Genomic DNA, 23060 nt, shown 5'->3' with positions numbered 1-23060 from the left:
TTTTCAGGTAATGTTTGGTTACCAAATGTTGTGATATGTAGACCACAAGTTTATTAGAAGTTTCAGAGTATATGTTGCCAAGTCAGTTACACTTGCTACACTTATGTTGGATTGCCATGGGAATGTTTTTTCAGCATTAGAGGGTGTCGCTGGAAAGGATGTGAGAGCCTGCCAGGTGTGTCCAAATATCTCACGCAGAAACAGTTATAGAATCATGCAGATACAAATCTCACTGGTCGCGGAAAATATTTGTATCGTCCAAATTTTCGTTTCATCCAAAGCAAGCAAAATCAGTATGCAGAAGCATGGGAAATGCATTCACGCCAATCCGCTTACGGCTGATGGAATTGATGTACAACCGTACGTCTTTGTGCATAGAGCACTACTGGCTACTACAACATCAGCAATGTACGGGCAGCGCGCCCATGCTCACTCGTGACATCAGCGATGTGTGGCCCGCGCGAGTGATTGCGGTGTTGGTGATGTGCGGGCTGTGCTCGGAGCTCGAGAGTTGGTATCTGTAATGGTGCGGGAAGGTGTTCGGAACATCCGAAATTCTGCACATTGTACATAAAGCAGTCCGGCCAGGGAATTCTACATATTCATATCATTTAGTTTCTACTGTAACTGAATGGTTTGCAGTGAGAAGATAATTGCAAAGAGATAGAATTGTACTGGGCGCGTCCAAAAAGAACTGAGTGAGGGCATGGCACAAGCGCAGTTCTGCTCACTAATGTCAATGGTCAAGCATTTTTTTCTTTGCTGCCTGTATTGTCCTATCCCATGGCGACTGCTTTTCTTTTTCTTTTTTTCATTTTTTTTTGCTTGCCCTGAGGGTGCTTGGAATTCTGGTGCAGGTGCTCATTTGGAACGTAAATTAACCCTATTTGTGATTTCTTTGGTGTGTTCTAAATTCAATGCCCTGTCCTTATGCAGTTTGTTTTTCTGTGTGCTTTGTGTATGACTTCCGATTGCCTCCCATGTGTGATATAAAGTGTGGTAGAGTCAACTGTACATTTAGTGCGTCGCCTGGAGAGCAAGGACCTGCTTCAAGTACAGTGTAGTTATTCACAAATTTTTACTGCATCTTACAGTGGTAGCATTAAGGGCACTTTCCTTGTTCTCAATATTCTCAGTAGTGCCCTCATCATGTCGCTGCACTAACATTGCATTCACCTGTTGAACACCAGAACGTTGGCCAGTCATCCATAACCTACAGGGGCATGGTGGGCCAGGGATTAGGACACTTTCAAGAATGTAACATCTATATGAATGACCTGAGTGGGCTCTGGAATGGGTGCTGTCACAAGCACTGCTTTTAATCGCATTTTGTTTTAACGCAACAGCCTTAAGGAGTTGAGCCAAGCCGGTGTGTCGGAGTTGGGGGTGTTGGCTCTTCATGAAAAATCCTCCTCCTCGCACTCCTCTGCCTCCTCCTTCTCGCAATGTTTCTTCCCTTACAGCTTGTGGTAGGGGTGTCCAGCCAGAATTGTGAGACAGGCATCATTTCCTTTCCTTAAAACCAATTTTCATTTCATTTTCCTTCTTATGGCCCAGTTCTCCATGTCCACTAAAGAAATCCACTAAGATATGTGAGACAGGCGTCCTTTCCTTAAATTGTCCATGTGCCAAAGGGGCAAAGGCGTTCTGTACACTCCTTGGCAACACTGCAACACGCTGTGGCGTCTCACTCTTAAAGATGAAGCTTAAGCGTCCTCCAAATTTTTTTATTGGAAAAAGTGTGGAGGTCTTTCTTTGGCTTTTTTCACACTTTCGGCCTGAAAGGTCACCCACTGTATTAGCAATAGCAAGCAAATAACATCTAGCAATGAAACTTTATTGTGTCAGCCAAATGGCCTAATTATGCAGTTTAAACGTTTAAATGCTATGCAAGTATGTATAGGAGTCGTAGTCTCTGGGTTTATTCTGCTGCAGTGTTTTTGTGATTCGTATATGTTCAAGATGGGGGTGCTCAGGATAAGTTAATGCTTTGTGCTTGAAGGAAAATTACAAGCAGCAGTCTGCTTTTAAGCAAGGATGGGTCGAGAACACTTGGACGTTTTTTGTGGCAGAAAATGAGGTCCTTTCCTCTTTTCCAGAAGAAAGTTACCTGTTCATGGAGCTGTGGTCACTGCCCTTTAAATTTTCCCATGGTTGAAAAACAATGTGCTACACTGTCCACGTTGTGTTATCGGTAGTCCACCTCATGGAATTGTCACCATTTTTTGCAGTTCTATAGCGCAAGCCATGTATTTTCATTGAAAAGTTTGCATTTCTAAGAAAAAAGTTGACTTATAAGCTCAAGTATACGATAGTTGCAGTGTAGCACTCAGCTGTTCTGCAAAGAAACCATTCCCATCTGCTACCAAATGCTTTTGCAAGCTATAGTAGCAAACGCCATGTTATAAGGGACCTCTGAGTTATTCTCCGTTCGAGGTGCATCCAGGGTCACCCAATTATGATTTTTGAATGTACAAATCTAGTGCCACAGCTTGTAAAAATGGAGTTCGTTTCTTTTACTTTTGATACATTTCTCCATTTTGCAGGAAATTGACCAATGCTGACAAGCCCAAGTGTGCAAACTGCGGGAGGAAGAGTCTGGAAACGGCTGCTGCCAACTTTCTCGGACTTATTTGCTTATGTTCATAGCATGCAAAATGACATCTCCAATGATTAGTGTGTCTGGTGTCTGTGTGAGCCCAGCTACAGCCAGACGATGGGGATTGAGAAAAAAGATTCCATGTTTGACATTGTGTAAGAGTGCATAGAAAACAGGATGCTAAAGAAACTCTGCAGTCATTTGAAGAAGGCTCTGGTTAAAACAAAAAAAATGCTGTATAGGATAAGTTGTTGCTGCTTGCCTGTGCCTCACTGAGGTTCTTCTGCCATAGTGCCTCCACATTTTGCATGCGCCTTGCTTTTATCATTGTTTGCTTTTACAGCCCTGTAATGTTCTTGCTTTTGACTCTTGATTTAAAAATTTTAATTTCTTGCTTGCTTTATATTGTCACTTGCAACGTTTAATTGAAAGCAGCTGTCAAAAAGCAGTAGCAATAGCCTTCTTTTACAATCCAGTCTGATACTCAGCCGTCAGTGTTAAAGAGTATAGACACCAAATTTTTGCATGTGTTCTTTGTAGTAACACGTCTGACATGAGTATGCATGCATAACCATGTGGCATTCCCCTGCAAAGGCTAAATAGCTTGTGGTTGAATTTCTTCCCTGATGCTGTATTGAATTCACCAGCTGAACAATAGATGTGATACCAATGGTGGGATTACAGGGAAGCATATGGCTCTTAATGTTGGCAGCTTTTAGCTTCGTGAAGTTTGTTTCTTCCAGTGATTTGCAAGGCCTTTGCAAGCTGGAATGTTTACCTGCATTTGTCACAGGCTTCAAAATTGAAATCTCAGCTTCCACAGAACGCATTAAGAAAATTCTTACTGGAGAATGTTTGCGAAGCGGCGTCCTTAAAAGGCCCCCAGAAAGAGGCTCTCAATATATTTGCAATATGTCTGAGATGTTAAAAGCCGCCGCTTCATAATTATGCTCCAGCAAGAATTATTTTAATGGGTTTTGTGGAAGCTGAGTTATATGGAGACACAATTTATCTTCCACGCCTTTGCGCCTTTCCCTCTCCTCTTGCAAAATGGAGGTGCTTTTCCGCCGGCCCCATACACTCGGCCACACCCCTACCTCCGCCGGCTGCTGCGCGGGGTGGCTGCGGCCGTGGTGGTACGTGACATCGGAAAGAATTTGGCGCTGTGAACCAGTGACAACCCCGGCTGCTGACGTCACTTGCACGACGTGACGTCGTATGCCAGGTTTCACGCGAAAGCCCGGCACTGTGCATAGTCGCGAGGTGTTAAAGTGGGAATTTTTAAAAATTTATTGTAAATTTCCCGCTTGCTTTTGAGGTCTCGTACGCAGCATGGACGCTCAGTGGCCTGTGCTCTACATAGCGCAAGCATTTTAAAGCCAATCTCAAACACCCCTTTCTGTGGCCCTTTAACATCCTGGGCAAACTGCAACTGAGAGCTCCTTTCAGACCCCCTCGAAATATGCAAGCACAGCTGTGTTTCTAGATTGTAGTTTGCATTCACTAGCTTGCGGCTAACGATGAAATTAGCTGTGGAAAAAAATGGGCCTTGGTCGATTGAAAATGAAATCTTTTGCAATGCAGGTTTGGCAGCCGCACATCGTACCTACAGCCCACCTCCTGGACAAAGCTCGCTTGCGGACAGGTGCCCTATGCCCCACTGTGTACAAAGTCCTAGTACGTGCATACACCAGGTACATCAGTGTAGCCACTGCAAAAAATGCTTCACGAACTCAGAGCAGCTGGTTGAACACCTTCGCACTCATACTGAGGAGCGTCCGCACCAGTGTGTTTACTGTGGCAGCAAATTTACAAAGACAGGTCACCTGGTTGATCATCTCCGCACCCACACGGGTGAGCGGCCGTTCCAGTGCCAGCTGTGCCCCATGAGCTTTACAAGAAGTTATCACCTTGTGAGGCATGCGAGAGTCCACAATCCTAAAAAAGCATACCAGTGCCGCTTCTGCGAAAAGACGTTTGCAGAGAGCGGAAATTTAAAAATCCACGTAAAGTATTCACACTTGAAAACATAGGCTGCATAATGTTTAGCTGCCTTTTTCCAGCATTACCTGTGAAAAGCATTGCTGACTAAGCTGTGTCAGCAATTACATTTGCTAGTTTGGCTTGATTTTGACAAATAAAACATACTTAAGTGGCCTATTAGTACACTGCTCCGCAGAGTTGCAATTCATGCTTTCCTCTCATACAACATGCGACTTGCAAAGCTACATGCATGACTAAGATTAATGTCAAGATGTATGCTGCCATCTCTTTCCAGTGGAGCAAAGCTGAAATTGGCACACACTTAATGGGTTTAGGATGGCGTGTAGCAAGCATTGTTTGTATGCTTACTTGTTGCATTTTGAATAAAACCATATCATTTGAAAGACAACAGACAGACAATGCAGAGGGGTAGTGTGTCCAGTCCATTTTATCTCACTGTTATTCCCTGAATACTCTGCTTCTGTCTGCAAAGAAAATTCCTTTACTGATACAAGCTCTCCCCTTAGAAAAAGAAAGTGCTGAGGAAAGGAAAGGCTGGCTAAGCATTATTGAAATTTGTCTATTTTAAGTCGGTGCATATGTTCTTGGCACTGGTTTTCTTATACATTGACTTTTTGTAAGGCATGAAATTAAGTTAAAAGCCTCACCCGCACAGAAATGGTAAAAACAGCACTCGAGGAGGGCTAGAAATTAGTCGGCATCACTTTCAAGCCATTTCAACGTCTGGTTTTCTAGAAAAAATGGGTACAGATTTGTACCAATGACTTCGTAAAATTTTAATACTTCAAATGTGCCAAATATGCTCAGTCTTTTCAGCGTGTACGAAAATTTCCACTGGAAATCAAAATTCCTTCAAGAAGTATTGTGAGGCAATTAACTTGATGGAAAAGGTTCAAAAGCTCAACAATTCATCATACTTTTTTTTCCCATCGAAATGGACTGCTTCTAACTGTACACCTGTGCTTTTTACAAGCACAGGTGTACAGTTACACAAGTGGTATTCAGGATGCAAAAATATTCTGCACAGGTGCTCCGCTGTCCGTTTGCCAGCATTTGAAGGTAGTGGGACACGTGTACCTCTGTCCGACACGGTTGATATGCATGACCATAGCTTTTCAGACTGCTTCTAGAAGTTAAGCAGTACCCACAGCCTGCAGTAGAAATTTCATAGTGTTGTACATTATTTCAATGCTGCGTTTTGTGTTTAACAAGCACAGATGCTGCTGCGCACACCAATCATCTCTACTTCGTCAAGTACTAGCTTGTAATGTGACTGCATAGTAGCATATTTGTGATCCACAGTTAAGGTGATGAAAGTCAATTTACCGTGCCTAATGAATGCTTTGAATTATTTTTCCTATATATAACTGAATGCACCATTCAAATTCGATGCATAGGAGCATTCTCATTTCATAAAGTACTTACCGCTTCAAATAACACATTATCACAGGCATGGACGCAATAAAACATGCAGAAAAAGGCCTACAAATGCAGTTATCACCTTGTTGCACTGTAAAAGCTCAGGGCAGTACCGTTCATACAATACACAAAGGGTGGCAAATAAAATCCAGAAACTAATTGGATACTTGAAACATATTTACTGTCCTGAAGCACCAAAATCCTTCTTCTAGGCGCTTCGTAAGCATGACCACAGCCAGAAAATCAAGCAAAACCTGCTGTTAGAAACAGTTCATAAAAATGAAGTACGACCAAAACACGTGACCTCAATATGAATGAATATACTTGAGCCCACCACATCCCAGAAGCAAATATTTCGCTAAATGTTTCAAGCATGTTTCAAGTAGTTGCATACTAAGAACAGAGATAGCTCGGCTGCTTTCTTGACAATGTCGCGCTTCAGCCATGTCATGTCTCTCCCTCGGCGTTATTGCTGGGTGCTATTCATCGCTCTTGTACTGAATACACACTGGCCCAATTACTGAAAAACAAAAGCTGGCATTTATCTAGAATGCAGGAGACCTGTGGTAATTGGAACACGAAAGAGACCAGAAATGTTTTTGAAGCAGGCAGAGTTCAAATCAAGGGGAGCCATATATATTTTAGGTGATACTGACGGGACTAAAACTTTAGTTCGAATAAACAGGACATTCTAAGCAACCGAGTTCGCATCAGTGGTGTAAATCCACGCAAATATAAGAGGGGTACACGGCTCTCCAGCCACCTCCACCCCCAACTCGATCTATTAAGTCCCAGATCCCAGATGCGGGCATAGACAAAGCCGCCACTGTCAGAAGCCTAGCTGACCGTGACTGAGGGCAATGCAGAGGAGCAAATTGGACACTCGACTAAAGGCTCCAAAACGTCCCGTAGCAAAAGGCCATCACCGTCCAGCTACAAACCCTGCATAGTGCCCCATGCACACAGTTAAATGTGGCACAGTATCTTCGCCTGCGTTCCTGATTTACGGAAAGCTGACTTATTGAAGACACTGCATTTTCAGACAACCTTTGTGTAATACATGCAGGTGTGGCCCTTAGGGTTGTGGATCCCTCTCTTGGGTTCTGGAGGGTTTGTGGACTTTATAATATGAAGTTACCAGCCATACTCGAAAGGGAGCTCTCTTTATTTGAAAGCGATATGATTCCATATTCCTCATTGCTGTATGAAGTCTCCTCGCCATGTAAGTACAGCTTAGTTCGTAACAGTGCGCTCATAGTGCGCGTTAGGATGCTAAGCATCCTAGTGCGCTTACGAGGGGAATAGGTGACAGTTGCGCTAAAGTCTTTGTGTTCATAAATTTGTCTTCTAAAGTGCTGCCTCATGAGTCACTGAAAAGGATGGCATGCAGTGCCTTTTTTATAACACGTTTTCTTTCGGTTGTACCCAGCTTGGGTAGGCACTCATGGCCGATGTTGCACTTCGTGCTTTCTGCAACTTTTTCAGCTGCTGCACAGATGTCTGCTTACTGCTTGTTAACGTGTTTCGCTTTTTTCAAAAAGAAGTTTCGTCATGAAAAGCAAATGGGCCTGCACGGGCACGACCGAAGGAGCACAGGGCCGGGCCGGCCGGTCATTCAGATTAATAGCGGGCCATGGTCGGGTTCAGAGTCTGGACCGAAATAACTGCGAGTAGGTCTGGGCCTAGTCTAGATACCAGCCCGTGCATACCTCTAGTGCTGAGTATAAAGTTATATTTTGTAGCTTTTCTTAAATCTAAATCCTGCGTTGCGCCGTTTAAGCATTCAAGTTCAGCGGCTGTGCTATTTCTACAGCATTTGACCAGCATTGCTTTCTCGCCCTATAATCACAGCCCCCATGTTCCTTTATTTTTTGGTCGTGTGGGCGAGGTGGTGGAAGGAACATTCGCAATTTTCTAATTGGACGAGCAGTTTTAAGAAAATGAAAGTGATGACAATAGACATTGCTCAATGTGTTTTACTTAATTCCTGTTTTTAAATAAAGATGGCCAGCTGATATGAAGTAGTTTTATGCATGCCTCCAAGTCAAGAGCCTGGTCTACCATTGCCTGTCTCGCACACTGTTAAAACACTCACCAAGTTCGAACAAAAGAAAGACCCTGAAAAAAGCTTTGAGGTTTGCACGGTGCTAACACTCGAATGCACTTCCCCTTTAACATCTCTGTTTCAATCACAGACTGACTAGATGCCAGAAAAGCAGAGGCTTGTAGTTAAACATAATCACACGTAGTCGTGGCAAGTCTTTTGACTTTTGGCAGATTTTTATTATGACAGCATTGCTTTTTGAACATCTCATTCTCTTGAGCCATTCTGTGGAAGGGAACAAGCCTCACTCTCGCGGCTTTCCCGTGTTCTGTGTGCTGCTTGTTTCATTTGATGCCGACCAAGCAGTACTGGGATGAATCTCAGAGGGACGGTCGCATGCTGTGTCCTCCCCACCCTAAGCGAGGGGGGTGGAGGGGGGGGGGGCAGACACAGCATGCGAGCGTCCCCCCTGAGATTCGTCCCCCACACGGAGTGAATTGGGGGGGGGGGCGTCAGGACTCCCCAAATATCCCCCGTGATTTGCGCCGCTGGTTCGCATTCTAATGTAATAATATATTCAAATGTTGTAAGATGAACAGTGGTTGGTTGGTGAGTCACCAAGATCACTAACCAGGCTACATCTACTGCAGGATCACCTCTTCCACTGATCTCCAATAAGCCAATGTCCCGATTAGACAAAAAGAACAAGCTTGTCTTCACATGTCACATTTGTGCTCCAATGCCTCGAACAGGCAGCAAGTTGAAGAGCAAAACACAGGCAGTGTTACACTGCATAAGTCTTGTAATGAATTCATTCTTGAGAGATTCAAGCCTTGAAAGCCGCAGCTCCTCTTGCAGCTCCTATCTATGGCAGTCACTTTTCAGGGAAAATATTGGCTGTTACAAATCTCAGAGACCAAAGGCTTAAGAACAAAAAAGATAGTGTTTCGTGTCGTAGCATTGTGATGGAGACATATCTTTTTCCCACTAGGAATGTAGCTGTCTTGCAAGAAATTTTATCAGGTTAGAAATAATCATACCCACTGGGCTTCGGCAGGGCATGTAATGCGAAGGCAAGATGACCGCTGGTCTTTAAGGGTAACGGAGTGGATTCCAAGAGAAAGCAAGCTTAGCAGCGGGCGGCAGAAATTCACGTGGGCGGAGGAGATTAAGAAGTTAGCAGGAATACGGTGGCCGCAGCTGGCAAAGGACAGGGTTAATCGAAGAGACATGGGAGAGGCCTTTGCCTTGCAGTGGCCGTAGTCAGGCTGATGATGATGTCATTAACCTGCGTTTGTTCCCTGACCAACTAGACCTACCCTCTTCCTGTCTCTTAACGTTACGCCTATCATCTTCCTTTTCATACCTCGCTGTGTGGCAATGAATTTAAGTTGAACCCTTTTCGTTATGCTCCACGTTTCTGCCCCATATGTGAGTACCAGTGAACCGTCCTGAGTAGCTCCGGCATCTGCATACCTGTAGGGTCGAGTAGGCTGGACAGCCCTGCGGATTACCGTGTAGGCTGCGCGCCTTTGGATGCTTTTCAATTGCGTCATGTGACTGTATTGTTGGACCGCTACCAGACTGCAACGCAGTATTCCAGCTGCAGTCGCATGAGGGCAATGTATATGTACGGGCAAGGCATCCGGCCCTGCGCCACAAGTGACGCGTCGTGCAAACGCAAGGGTACCTACTCCACGCTCCCTACCACAGCATGAGCAGTGAACGGTAAGTGCCGGTCTAGTCGCAATCCGAGCATAGTGGTTTGCCAAACCCGTTTGATAATCATCAGTTCGGAGGCAAGGCTAGTTTTACTTGTGGCGGCTGTTTGATGCGGGCACGGAGGTGTATTTGCTGAAATCTAGAGGAAGCCGATATTGCTTGGTGACATGTAGAAATGGTATCAATATGATTTTGCAGTAAGGTATGACGCTGGGGAATGACTGATCTGTTTCACGATGTTTAACGTCGCAAAGCGACTCGGGCTATGAGGGACGTCGTAGTGGAAGGTGCCGGAAAATTTAGACCGCCTGGGGTTCTTTGACGTGCACTGACATCACACAGGACTCAAGCATTTCGCCTCCATCGAAATGCGACAGCCGCGGCCGGGATCGAACCAGCGTCCTTCGTGTCAGCAGCGGAGCATCATAATTACTGAGCCACCGCGGCGGCTGGATGGTACGTCGTTAGCGCAAATTATGGGTAAGGTCTGGAGCAAGACCTACTGGTCTTGGTCTGGTCGAGCACCGACGCACCCCTTTAGGGCTAGAAGCGGCAGAATCGTCACTCTAAATTGAAAATAAAACAAGGTTGTCGCTCATAGATTTCGTTACAGGCGAGATGAGACGAAGCGAGAGCCAGTGCCCCATTTATGACCAGTAAACGTTCTCAAAACGGCAGTAACAACGACGAGTTCAGTTCGAGGCGAGAGGTCCTGCTTCGAAGGGCACCGCCATTTTGGAAACGATGTTTTGGAGCACGCGGCAAAAGTCGTGCACACTAAACTCGAGAAAAGGCGTACGTAACGCGTAACTCGATATGAAATAACGTTTGGCGCATGCGCATTTCAAAGCACGACATAACAAATGACCACGTATGTCTATTTTATGCTGGCACTACATTCCGCAGCGTCAGAATGTTGCCTGTGCCCAAATCGCAGCGCGCGCGTGCCGCTCCGGAGTTAGATGCGCAGAGCTACTCGTCTGAAGGTGGAAGGAAGCGTGGTCTTTGCCTATGTGTGCGTCACTTGTCGTATGTGTACGTTACTGTAACGGTATGCAGCGGACCACCGCGAATCACAGTTGCGCTGCTGCGCAGATATATCGAATATATAAAACAATATCGAACGCAGTGTTTCGCTTGCGCTGTTTTCGAAGCTCAGCATCTGTCAGCGTATTCGGGACCACGTATACATAATACGGCATTGGGAACTTTGACCCTTTCGACGAAAGGACCGAGCTCGTTAAGTGATGCACGCAGATACAGTAGGAGAAGTTTAGTTCAGAAAGGCAAAGGAGGGAGGAATTGTCGGACTCAGCGGCATGCACCTGCCGCGCCAAGATTCAGAAATTGAGAGCGCAAGCAGAGTCTTTCATTCCAATTATTTTTCTCTCACCATACTCCTTATGTACTCCCTAAAGAAAGAGTGACAGTTTAAAACTCCGATAACGAGGAAATGCGCAGTGTAACATTGAAAAATTGGTTTTTGGGGAAAGGAAATGGCGCAGTATCTGTCTCACATCTCGGCGGACACCTGAACCGCGCCGCAAGGGAAGACATAAAGGACAGAGAGAATAAAGGAAGAAAGAGGCCGTAGTGGAGGGCTCTGGAACAATTTCGATCACCTGGGCATCTTTAACGTGTACTGACATCGCACAGCACACGGGCGCCTTTGCGTTTCGCCTCCATCGAAACGCGGCCTCCGCGGTCGGGTTCGAACCGGAGTACTCCGGATCAGTAGCCGAGTGCCCTAATTGCTGAGCCACCGCGGTGGCTGCAGTGTAACAATGGCTTCGGCGAAAAAAAAAAGCAGAGAACTGGCAAACAATAGTCGGTGATCGTTGGAACGCTGTGAATTTTGTCTACGTAATTTTGTTCCTGAGAAGAAAAAACCTGTTAAAAAAATACATCCATGGATTAATCGCCACATTATTCACCTGAAACGGTCCAAACGAGCACTCAGAAGTTCTATCAGAACATGTAGCTGAACTTTCTTCAAACGTTAGAACCGCCAGGAAACGGTACTTCAGCGAATGCCTTCCACATCATAAAAAGTAATCCAGCTAAATTTCGGTATCACATCACAGAGTCGCATAAACCGATTGACCAATTGTTCATGAATGCAAGTGTCACCACCACATGCCAAAAGAGTATTTCACATATGCTTTCATAATTATTTTCACTCTGTGTTCGCAACTGATGACGACGAAAATTTTGACGAGTTTGTTTCCGATTCCTTTGAACCTGTCAACATTGTCTCTGATAAGGGTGTCATTGATGCTACTTCGATTGAATTAAGAGTACTCATCACGCCCGGACGGCATTCCTAATGTATGTTTGCGACGATATGTAGAGTCAATGTATAGTTTTTCATCAGAAATTTTACGCTGGTCCTTGCTTTCTTGCTCTTTACCGGATGACTGACTCAAAGCAAAAATCATCCCTATTCACTAGAACGGTGACCGTCTCTGTGCAAGTAACTGCCGTCCAATCATTCTAACCTCTTCCTGTTGCGAACTTATCGAACATATCATTGCCAGTCGTATTATCACAGCATTAAACTCCAATAATTCCCTAAACTCTGCTCAATACGGCTTCAAGAAGGGATTCTCTACTACTAAGCTGGTAGCAGCCATTGACAATTTCAGTGCAGCTTTGGGCAAATCTGTGCAAATTGACGTTCTATATTTATATTTCTCCAAAGCTTCTGGCAAAGTGCCGCATAATAAGCTTCTTTTCAAATTAAAACAGATCGGTGTACCTCCATTTCTCGTTGGTTGGATAGCGGCGTATCTACAAAACAGGACACAGTTAGTGGAGACTGGCGGTCCTTGTTATTCCTCACCCATCCCTGTAACTTCCGAGGTCCCTCAGGAAAGTGTGCTTGGCCCCCTGCTTTCCTTAATTTGTGTAAATGATTTAGCTATCGTTATTAATCCGAATGTCAATACTGGTTTCCGACCAACAACATCTAGACGATGCTCTGCTCAGTGTTTTTGCCTAGTGTGAAAAATTGGGCATGGAAATAAATGCACAGTAAACAATGCTTTTACGTATAACCAGGAAGAAAAAACCGTTTCATTACGACTATTTGATCGATGGCGTTTCAGTTACAGAAATACAAATTTACAAATACCTCCAGGTTGAGTTAAACTCGAATTTTAAATGGAACGACCACATCGAACACACTAGATGATCAGCACTACGCAGACTTGGGTTTTCTTCGCCATAAACTCAGGGGTGCACCTAGCAACTGCAAATTACTTGCCTATAACACTCTCATAAGACCAAAGATTGAATATGCCGCTATCATTTGGTATCCCCATCCAAAAAAGGACATAGCAGAAGTGGAGAAAGTACAGATTCGTTCCGTACGGTTTATTTATAGCAGCTGCAAAAGAATTGATTCTGCATCTTTATTAATGGCGGCAAGTAATAGCGCACCACTTCATGTAACACGTAAGATTCTCCGCCTATCTTCCCTCCGTCAACTAATTCATGGCAAACTTGGCATTTCTCCCGCCCCCTATGTACAGTTTTCAGAAACGCGTCGAATTCGTAATCACCACGATCATAATATAGCGCTATACTTTGCGAAAAATAACGCTTTTAAGTTTTCTTTTTTCTTTTTCCGAGGACGGTTACCGCCTGTAATGCCCTGCCTGAGTGCGTGATATGCGCCGGTTACTCTTTCAAGGCACTTCATGATGTATTTTAGACACTATATAGGCGTATTCTGCAGCTTTATTTGTCGTGCATATTTTTTACCTCTGACTGATTGCTCTTGTATCGTATGTTGTAACTTTGTGCCCTCCCTGCTTGGACCTAAAAGGTCTGCAGCATTGTGTAAATTAATAAAAATAAATATAAATATTTTCAGTTCCTTATTATACAAGTCAGGTACATGTACTCATGCTTAAGGTGGGCACGCTTTGAGCCCAGATACGAACCCAATGAAGCTGCAAGGAAAAATTATTAAAAGACCGATTAAATTCTATTCAGTTTACCTCTTTCAATGCTGCCCTCCCTCAAGTGTTCGCGTCTTGAGATTCCTTCATCCACGTGTTGAGGAGAGCTCTTGATAGGGGGTCTCAAACGCGCATCCCAGAAGGCCTTTCTGTGGAAACCCCTTGGCCCTAAATATTTAAGCCTTTGCACCTAAAACGTCATCCAAGTGGCCTCATAGCCTTCTATAAACATCACTGCACCTCTTCATCATTGCTACTTTCACACCGGCTGGCTGCTTGTCTTGTAGTACCTACTTGCATGTCATTGAGTATTAGACATACTTTATGCGCAAACTGAGTGGGGGAAATCTGCTATACATTTCTAGCTTTGAGTCACCGTTTGGCCTTCGCTACGTCCAAGGCAGCAGCATACCTAAAGTGGCCATAGGCGGTTCCTCTTCTTCCTCATCCAGATACAGACCCGCGAGAAACAAAGCGCGCCGATGGCCTCAGCTCCGTGACGAGTTTGACACCCTTGCTTTAGGTCTTCAAGCGTCAATACATATTTCCGTATTAGACATCATAAGCATTAATATAGCACCACGTGTTTCTTAGCGTATAGTTATGCTTTCACTGATGTGCGAGACTTGCTGCTTGATCTGAACATATACAGTTTGCCTCAGTTCTTCAACGTTCCCTCTCGTAATGCACAAGGCGCCTAGGATAAAAATCGCTAAATACTTATATCAGTGACCCATGACAGCTCCTGGAGCTTACACAAAGCATTTGCAACTATTCCAACCACTGCGAATAAGCTCAGCTTGGCGGGTCACATACTTTGTTTTAAATATGAGCGAATCTAAATTACGGAGAGGCAGAAAAAAAAAAGACGTAAGAAAGACGAGCTCGACAATGCGGAAGTTAACGGCCTGTCTTAGCGCATCCGGTTTGGACCGCGCAGCCCTTTGTGCAAGGTGTGCGCGAAAAGAGCAAGACAAACAGCCGTGTACACACTCCGATAAGCGCGCGCACACACGCATGCGCAGGATAGGAGCGAGCTCCCTGGCTGTTGCGTCCGAGACGCTGGCTGCACTGACTGCGAGACTGCGCCGAGGTCAAAGCACCGTCAAAGAACTGGTGGAGAGAAGGGAGCCGCGCCACACCAGTGCACGTAGTAGTCCGTCGTCCAGTTCCCTTTCCACCCGCCATTCCTGCGCTCTTTTTTTCTTTTTGTTTCTATCTCTCTCCATTTCGGCGGGCGCTTGTGTGTCTTGTATGTGGAGTCACGTGACGCGACAAGAGAGAAGGTTGGACCGGCTTGTCTGGCTCTTTGCCGCGGTTTGGCTTCGGTGGCGGGAACAGTTCGCCGGCAGTTGCGTGGCGTGCCGAGGGTCGTCGGCGCTAAGACAGCTTACAAAGAGGAATCGGCAATTCGACGGACTTCATACTCTTGAAAGGAGATAGCGACACTTTCAGAGGTAAGTGTGCACTTCTCGTCTGATCGAATGTATGTGGAGTGCGCAGTTAAACGTCGGGTAATCTGCCGTGAAACATGCGCGCGTTTAGCGCGTGGAGATAAAGCGGCTGTGGTTCATGGCACCTGAACCGCCATGGTCACGCCCTCCCGCCTGTAGTGCGTGTTGCCGAGCGCGGTGAGCGGCAGCTTGCCCGCCTAGTCGACGTTCGGAACCGTGCACACTATATCGACATCGAATGAAAGTTGGATTGGGGCTATTGGAGCGCAGACAGCAAGATGAGAAGATTTTAGCTGGGAGAGATTGAGTACTTATGCGGTCACTTATCACTGCTGATACTTTAGAAGTATTGAAACCGTTTTTGACAGGCTAACAAACCACCACGTCAGAATGCGCTGAAAAACATTTTGATGTCGTGCCAAGCGCTGGGCGCGTCAATGGAAAGAAAATGCTCTGACTTTCTAGCCAGAAGGAAGGCTCCGCCGACGATAAAAACTCCGTAAATGACGCAAGCGGATGCAGATCCTCCTCTTAGTCTAAACATTTCGTGCCTACTTTTGCTTTCGACTGCAAGATAGTCTTTACTTTTTGTCTTCAGTGCATCGTGGCGATGGCGTCCCTCACAGCCACGCAAGGATGTCAGCGCCCGCGATGAAAATCAGTCCAAGTTCGGCCAAAGCCAGCAACGACGACCAACACGTACAGTTATCTGCTTTAAAGCAGTGAAGTAATTATTCCATTAGGCATGGCGTATGTGTTACAATATTTATCTGTCCTTCAGTGCATACGTTAGAAGAGAACGTTAAAGGGTCACTTTAGTTTCTGTTAAAGGTGCGGAATAACGGCATACCAGTAACTAGCTCACAAAACTTCGTGTGAAGAAATAAAAAAATGCCCATAGCAGACGCCTGCATAAGAGCAACGATAGGTTGCATGGAGGCAAAGGCAGCTGCCCGAAAGACGGGAACAGTGGGTGGTTAGGGTGGAGTCGCTAATGCATGCGGAAATATTCCCACGAAGATCGGCCTACCTACACTGTCCTTGAGTAACACCTTGCTCAAGGCCGCAAAATTACTCCTTGCAGTTTGTCATTCCACCCGGTCTTAGACAACTGACAAAAGCGATGCAAACGCGCATAAAGTGTATTAGTAACACACTGGTTCGGGTATTTCGATTTCTCAGGTGGAGAAATGCGGCAAGTATGCCAGGTCTGCTTGTAAGAGAAAGGCGGGAACCTCGACAGGCTACTATGATAGTAGCTATGTGTTCCTCTCCTAATGTTCTTTTTTTTTTACTGCCAGTTTTATCAGAAAAGTGCTAAATGAAGAAACCTGAATCGACCCGCCGCGGTGGCTCAGTTGTTAGGGCGCTCGACTACTGATACGGAGTTCCCGGGTTCGAACCCGACCGCGGCGGCTGCGTTTTTATGGAGGAAAAACGCTAAGGCACCCGTGTGCTGTGCGATGTCAGTGCACGTTGAAGATCCCCAGGTGGTCGAAATTATTCCGGAGCCCTCCACTACGGCACCTCTTTCTTCCTTTCTTCTTTCACTCCCTCCTTTATCCCTTCCCTTACGGCGCGGTTCAGGTGTCCAACGATATATGAGACAGATACTGCGCCACTTCCTTTCCCCCAAAAAACCAATTATTATTATTATAAACCTGAATCCGTCGGCATGATCGATAAAGTCTGACCGGCCTGGGTATCAGAATTAAGCGGCGGCAACATGCCTTGACGTTCTGAATCCGCGATCTAGGATGACTTTCCCCGAAAGCACTATCTATGTCTTCGCGAAATATTCGTCGCTGGTTGCCAGAACAATCGCAAACTTCGTGACAATGTTGTGGCAGACCAGAGACAACGGATAATCAAAGCATATCAGGACCGAATTCCTGGTATAGGTTTTAACCTTGACCATATATACGCTTCTCAGTAATAGTCATTATCTGCATCGAACTGTTATCCAAATGCGGCCATTTGTTCTTCGCCTACTTGAAGGCGTGAACACGAACATGGTACTATGCAGATAATGCTAATAACTGAGCCTATTATTTCTAGACTACACTAAAGTGTCTCATGTCTCAGGCGAAAATCGTTTTGTTATCTGCAATTTCGGTAATTAAGGCATGTTTCCAGGGTAGTTGGTGCTGCATGCTTAATTAGAACAAAGCTCTTGTGGTCATCGTCTGTTATTTTGCGTCGTCTATTTTGTCCTTTGTTTAAACTAAAAAAAAAGTGCACTTGAGCACGGATTTGAGATCAAGCGAAAATATCGTTACGTGGCGTCTCTCACATCGTCCGTTGCAATATGACTGCACGGAATGCGTATCATCTCTTCACATTCGTTAGTTCTATTTGTGTATGCCTATCAAGCTCACAATTATATGCAAACTCTCTCAACTCGCCAAGGACATGTCGAATCGACCCGCAGACGGCGTTTCCTGTTTATCGTCCTTGCAACCTGGCACCGACAGCGCCTTTCCCGGCTTTTATCTCGTCTGTCAGCTCCGCCGAGTGTGGGCGCTCCTTTATCTCTGAGGGTAACGCCACGAATAGAAGACGGCGCTGAACAAATAACAACGGCGAAAAATTAAGTAAGCGAAAGCGAGGGAGGAAAGAGAACAGAAAGTGTGCAAGAAATGAGCCCAGCGATGACGTCATTTATATTTCCTCTGCTCCCTTCTATTCGGGCTCGTTACTAGAGCATGGGAACGTGCAGCGCGACGAACGAAACAAAAGCATCTCGCTGCGTGGGCAACGACCCGCGCGACCCAACTATACAGCTGCCGGACGTCGAGGACCACGACAGATGGAGCACGAGCCTGTTTTGGGGCACCACCCACACGGCTGCCCAGACGGGCTAACTGGTCAGGGAACTGGGTCAGCTGGCCAGTTATCTACACAGCGCTTATTTCAGAGACCCGGTTCATTAGCCCCTTCTCCGAAATTTTGAACGGCCGAGTCGAATACGCCACCAGGATACATAGGAGAGAGGCAGGCGAGGACTATGGTTGTTCTGTAATACTTAGGTGATTATCTTGGACAGAACACTGCACAACAAGGAAAGGAGCACATTGATGCCGCTCTACTTACGGCGCATAAGCTATGTATGCAGGGCTGTAGAATTCGCCGATTCATGCAAGTTGCATGTATGTGATCGGTGAAATACTTCAATCTTCAAGCGAATAATAATCATTGCGACATTTTAACCCTTTATTTAGATTACTTTCGTTCCGTTTTAATGAACCGTCCTTCTTTCTGGTTCTTCTTGGGGACAGATTAGTTTCCAGCTGTTTTCGGTAACGTTCGAACTTCCTTGGTGCTTAAAAACGCCGGAATCATGCAGGCACCACAAGCGTTTCATGGTACTTTTCCAGGGATCGAAACTAGTTCGTCCTGCTTGTCTTTCCAATATTTAACACATCTACATGAATGTAAAGCCGTCGACTCTTTTAACTCTTCGTGACTCAATTTTGTTTTACTTCTAGCGCAGCGAAATGGCTCCCGTCGTAGGCTACTGGGACGTCCGTGCCCTAGCTCAGTTCATCCGCAACCTCCTCGTCTACAAAGGCGTCCAGTTCCAGGACAAGCTGTACAAGTTCGGTCCGGCGCCAGACTTTGATCGCTCAGACTGGCTCAAGGAGAAGTTCACGCTGGGCCTCAAGTTTCCCAACCTGCCGTACTACATCGACGGAGACGTCAAGATCACCCAGAGCTTGGCCATCCTCCGCTACCTCGGAAGGAAGCACGACCTGGCTGGCAAGTGCGTGCCCGGTTGTATCGTATGCTCAGATTTGGCCAGATAAAACTTAGTAGCGCAGGGGACAGGGTAAAGGCGGTTCGTAAAAAAAAAAAGAAAACTCCTGACAGGATACGATTCATATGAAACAGGGTGTGTTGGGGCGTTGCCTCTGATGCTTCCAGCATAAGACTTGTACGCGAAGTTAGTAACTAAGCGTGGCGAAAGGAAGGGAAGGCAACTACTTTGTTGGACGGATGGGATAAAGTCACTGGGGAGCAAGGCATAACATGTGGTGGTAACGCAGCGCAGCGAGTAGTCACAGCGAATTCAGAAGGGTCTTTATCGCGAATATCCGGACCCTGTAGAGTATCTGTTACGGGTCTAATTCGACTTATTTTTTGGAAATGTGGCGGAGAGTTTGAAGGATGCTTCACTCCCGCCATCGGTTGGCCCGGTATTGCACTACCTCCGGGATCGGCCTTGTCTTTAGCGCGTCTTTACTATCCTGTCTTTCTATCCCCTCTTTCAACTCTCCTACTATCTGCACGTGGTAGCGATTGTGGCTCGTCTTGAGCCAGTGAGCAGGCCTGTGCACTTTCCTTTTCTTTCTTCCTGGCAACAACAGACAGACAAACAGATCGGGTCTTTATCGTGATGTTTTCCTCTTTTTGATGATAATAAGACAACTTAATTTGTACCATTTAAATGCATTACGCAACGCTGAGGACCTGCATTGAAAACTTTTAGACCAACTACATGATGGAGCCGTAGGCCTTCAATCTGACAGTTTTACGTAGTTCAGGGAGAATTCAGAATGCTGTCATTGTGGCAGTTACTGGTGATGGTATATTTATAGAGCGTTCGGCTACTGGAGAAGAAGCCACGGAATATGTTATACACTGAACCCCGCAGTTGGCTTAACATTTTAGTACGTTCAACGCCCTGTGCCATTTGAAAACAGACGGCAAACACGGACACGTGGGAGACGGCCACAGCTTCCACCTGTTCCTGTTCGCAAGTAGTGCAGAGGCTTTAACGTGTTAGGACGTCGCACCAACTGGCCCCGACGTAATAGTCGCCATGACGGTGTAAACAGTAAAAAAATTAAGAAACACCAAACATAATGTGTCTGTTGTCCTCTGTTCTAGGAACGAGGAGGAGACCCTGGAGCTGGACGTTCTCGAGCAGCAGGCGCGGGACCTGAACATGCGCCTCCTCTACTCCACGGCGCCCAACCCGAACCACGAGGAGGTCCTGAAGTCGTACGCCGACAACATCGACAACGTCCTCAAGCCCTGGGAAGAGCACCTGGCCAGCCGCAAGTGGGCGCTGGGAGACAGGCTGACGTACGTGGACTTCCTGCTCTACGAGGGACTCGACTGGCACCGGGAGTTCAAAGCCGAGGCCGTGCAGCGACACCCGCACGTGGTCGAGTACCTGAAGAGGTTCGAGGAGCTGCCCAACCTGAAGGAGTACTTCGCCTCGGACAAGTACCACAAGTACCCCATCCTGGGCCCGTTCAGGAAGTGGGGCTACGAAAAGAAATAAATTCCGGGCGGCGCTGCTGACGACTTGTCACCGTTCTGTCACTTGCCTGCATGCTTCTCAATAAAGATTTGTCTGCCGTCTGCAGCCACAATGTGTGTCTTCACCGCCTGCTATCGACGTTTGCCATTGGAAACTGCAGACTTACTCACGACCCTTCGAGCAGGTGTTTTTTGAACTGTAGAGTGAGCATACAGGACCTTGACGCCTCCACTCTTTCAGGTTCAACGAGCAGGTGCCTAATTTCCACCGTCCGCTGGCGAAATGGTGGCAGCCTTTAACCTCTTTGTGAAAAAGTTTTTCTTTCCATCGGGTACGCACAACAGTCGGAGCACCTGCGGTTTTGACTTTCGAGGAGATGCAGAAAGCTCGCTGGCTCGCCCTACACCATTTCCACCGAGCATACCTCGAGTGTACAGTCCAGCGAGCAATATGGCGAAGCTGAATATTATCGCGACTAACCCGCGGATTACTGGCTCTGTCAGCGCGAACGACAATGACCAGGAAGGACACAAGGCAAGCTCTGTTCTCGCAACTGAAGTTTATTGAAAAAAACAGAGTTATGCATACAGTCAAGCCAAATAACACTGCAAAACAAACAGCAAAATGCTTGCAGAAAATCATATGTTTGTTATAAACGTTCCTGAAAACCACACTGATAAAAAAGATCAGGGAGGGTGTTGTTCGATATAATTAAAACTCGATATATCCGGGTTCGGCTGCAGCTGCCACACCCAAACCTAGAGAACCAAGATCTTGAGCACGCACTTAATAGCCATGCGAAATACCTTCGCAATATCGCCATGGCGTAATCCATAGTGCAACCAGATTTCCGTGATGAGGGCAATGTGTGGATTATAACACAGAAAAAGAATCTCCAACTTACCAACCTTGTTTCTTATGCTTATGGAATTTAAACAAAGCACACGCAAGTTCTCTAGCTATATTTTTGGTGACTATATGCATTGTAAGACGATATTTTGAAGTTGGACAGCAAAGTGCAAATTTGTACCGTCATCGGTGAAGGAAGGATAAACAAAAAAAAAAACGAGAAAATGTTCCACAAATAGCTTCTCTTAACACCTGGTTCCTTTGCACTCGAAGGCATGGATAGAATCCCGAGCATCCAGAGGTTCGAAGCCTGGCCGCCTGCCAATGATAAACCAAAATAATAAGGGTGCTTTGTAGTCTATGAATCGAAGCAATAATATGCGTTGATATGGCTGCATGAAGAGTTATTTTGTATACTAGATGACGTAGTGAGTTGCAGCCGAAAACCTCGCGCTCTCCCGCTGTGGAAAAGGGAGTGTTAGTTTGGGAGGCTTGTGCCACGAGCGACTTGTGAGTTGGTAGGAGGCCGCTCTTGAAAATATGTTATAACTTATATGTGATAACGCAATCCATCAGATCGACCTTGAGAGAGTACACTTATATAAGAGGGGGAGGGAGCGAGGCAAGGGCTAAAAATTGTGTAGTTTTTTTTTTCCATATATGAAAGAATTAAGGAGAGTGCCGTCGACACATGAGCAAGAAATCTAAAGACTGCATTTCCTTTTTGAACATAGGCGCTTATCGTCCAGCCATATCGTGCTCGGCTAAATCAGGACCAGCATAACACGATTATCTTTAGGAGATTATAAATGTATAATCTATCCGTACTGTCCGCCGCACCTCCTGAGGATATGGGAGGTAGCCAGAGCGCCAATATTGCTCTTGTAAGTGACCAGGCGTGAAGAGTAGCGTGCGGAACTGCAGTATAAGAGTAAAATACCGATGAAGTGGCCCTTTCGGATAGGTTTGCGATATATGAATCTTGAATATGACTCGCACAATCTTTGCAACTTATGCTCTACACTCACAAATGAGAGCGAACATCTCCGGGTACACTTCTCGGTACAAACCTATTCACTCTTCTTATTGTTCCTTCTTGTTTTTTATTCTTTGTTCTCACAGCACTAGCAGCGCCACTAGAGCATTAAAGCGAGGGGCACAAAACTTCATAAAACAACTCCACAGTGTTGCGGCAAACCACATCTTTTGGTAACAAGTTCCAGTCGCTAGCGATTCCAGTCGCCTTAGCCGCTTCCTTCGGTTGTGCGACTCTCCTTCGCCTTCTTGCGGGCTCTTTTTTCATTGTTGCGTTTCCTTCGCTCTATCCCCAGCCTGTATTCAGCATCAGCAATGTACATGTGGTCGCTACCGACTTCCTGCCCGAGTGTGGAGACATGGTGCACGAACGTGGCAGGATCGTCCTCACTGCCAGGGACTTGGTTATAATAATAATAATAATAATAATAATAATAATAATAATAATAATAATAATAATAATAATAATAATAATAATAATAATAATAATAATAATAATAATAATAATAATAATAATAATAATAATAATTGGTTTTTAGGGAAAGGAAATGGCGCAGTATCTGTCTCATATATCGTTGGGACTTGGTTGTCAGGATTACTTTTTTACGCTAGGTTTAGCAATGTTAAATCACACCGTTCCACAGGGTGCGTCAGAAGCGTATGGAGTGTGAAAAGCTGTCCCAACTTTGGCTCATAAACA

The 23060-nt window shown here is 45.7% G+C and overlaps 1 protein-coding gene and 1 pseudogene across 2 annotated transcripts; both read left to right on the top strand.

Annotated features, from left to right (window-relative positions):
* The first annotated feature begins 14951 nt into the window (after positions 1–14951).
* Positions 14952–20512, top strand: LOC144120992 (glutathione S-transferase-like). Of its 2 annotated transcripts, none has more exons than XM_077653863.1 (3): positions 14952–15210; positions 18701–18970; positions 20098–20512. In XM_077653863.1, exons 2-3 carry the CDS (start codon positions 18705–18707, stop codon positions 20495–20497), a joined length of 666 nt encoding a protein of 221 aa, XP_077509989.1. In that variant the 5' UTR covers positions 14952–15210; positions 18701–18704; the 3' UTR covers positions 20498–20512. The 2 variants fall into 2 exon arrangements, with proteins under 2 accessions (XP_077509989.1, XP_077509988.1); XM_077653862.1 differs by having other exon boundaries at positions 14961–15210; positions 18696–18970.
* Positions 19298–19437, top strand: LOC144122342 (U2 spliceosomal RNA; annotated as a pseudogene).
* Positions 20513–23060: the final 2548 nt, after the last annotated feature.

This window comes from Amblyomma americanum, chromosome 2 (assembly GCF_052857255.1).
Source record: "Amblyomma americanum isolate KBUSLIRL-KWMA chromosome 2, ASM5285725v1, whole genome shotgun sequence".
Classification (NCBI taxonomy): Eukaryota; Metazoa; Arthropoda; class Arachnida; order Ixodida; family Ixodidae; genus Amblyomma; species Amblyomma americanum.
Note: the sequence above shows the minus strand (reverse complement) of the source record. Positions and strands in the feature narration are given on the sequence as shown.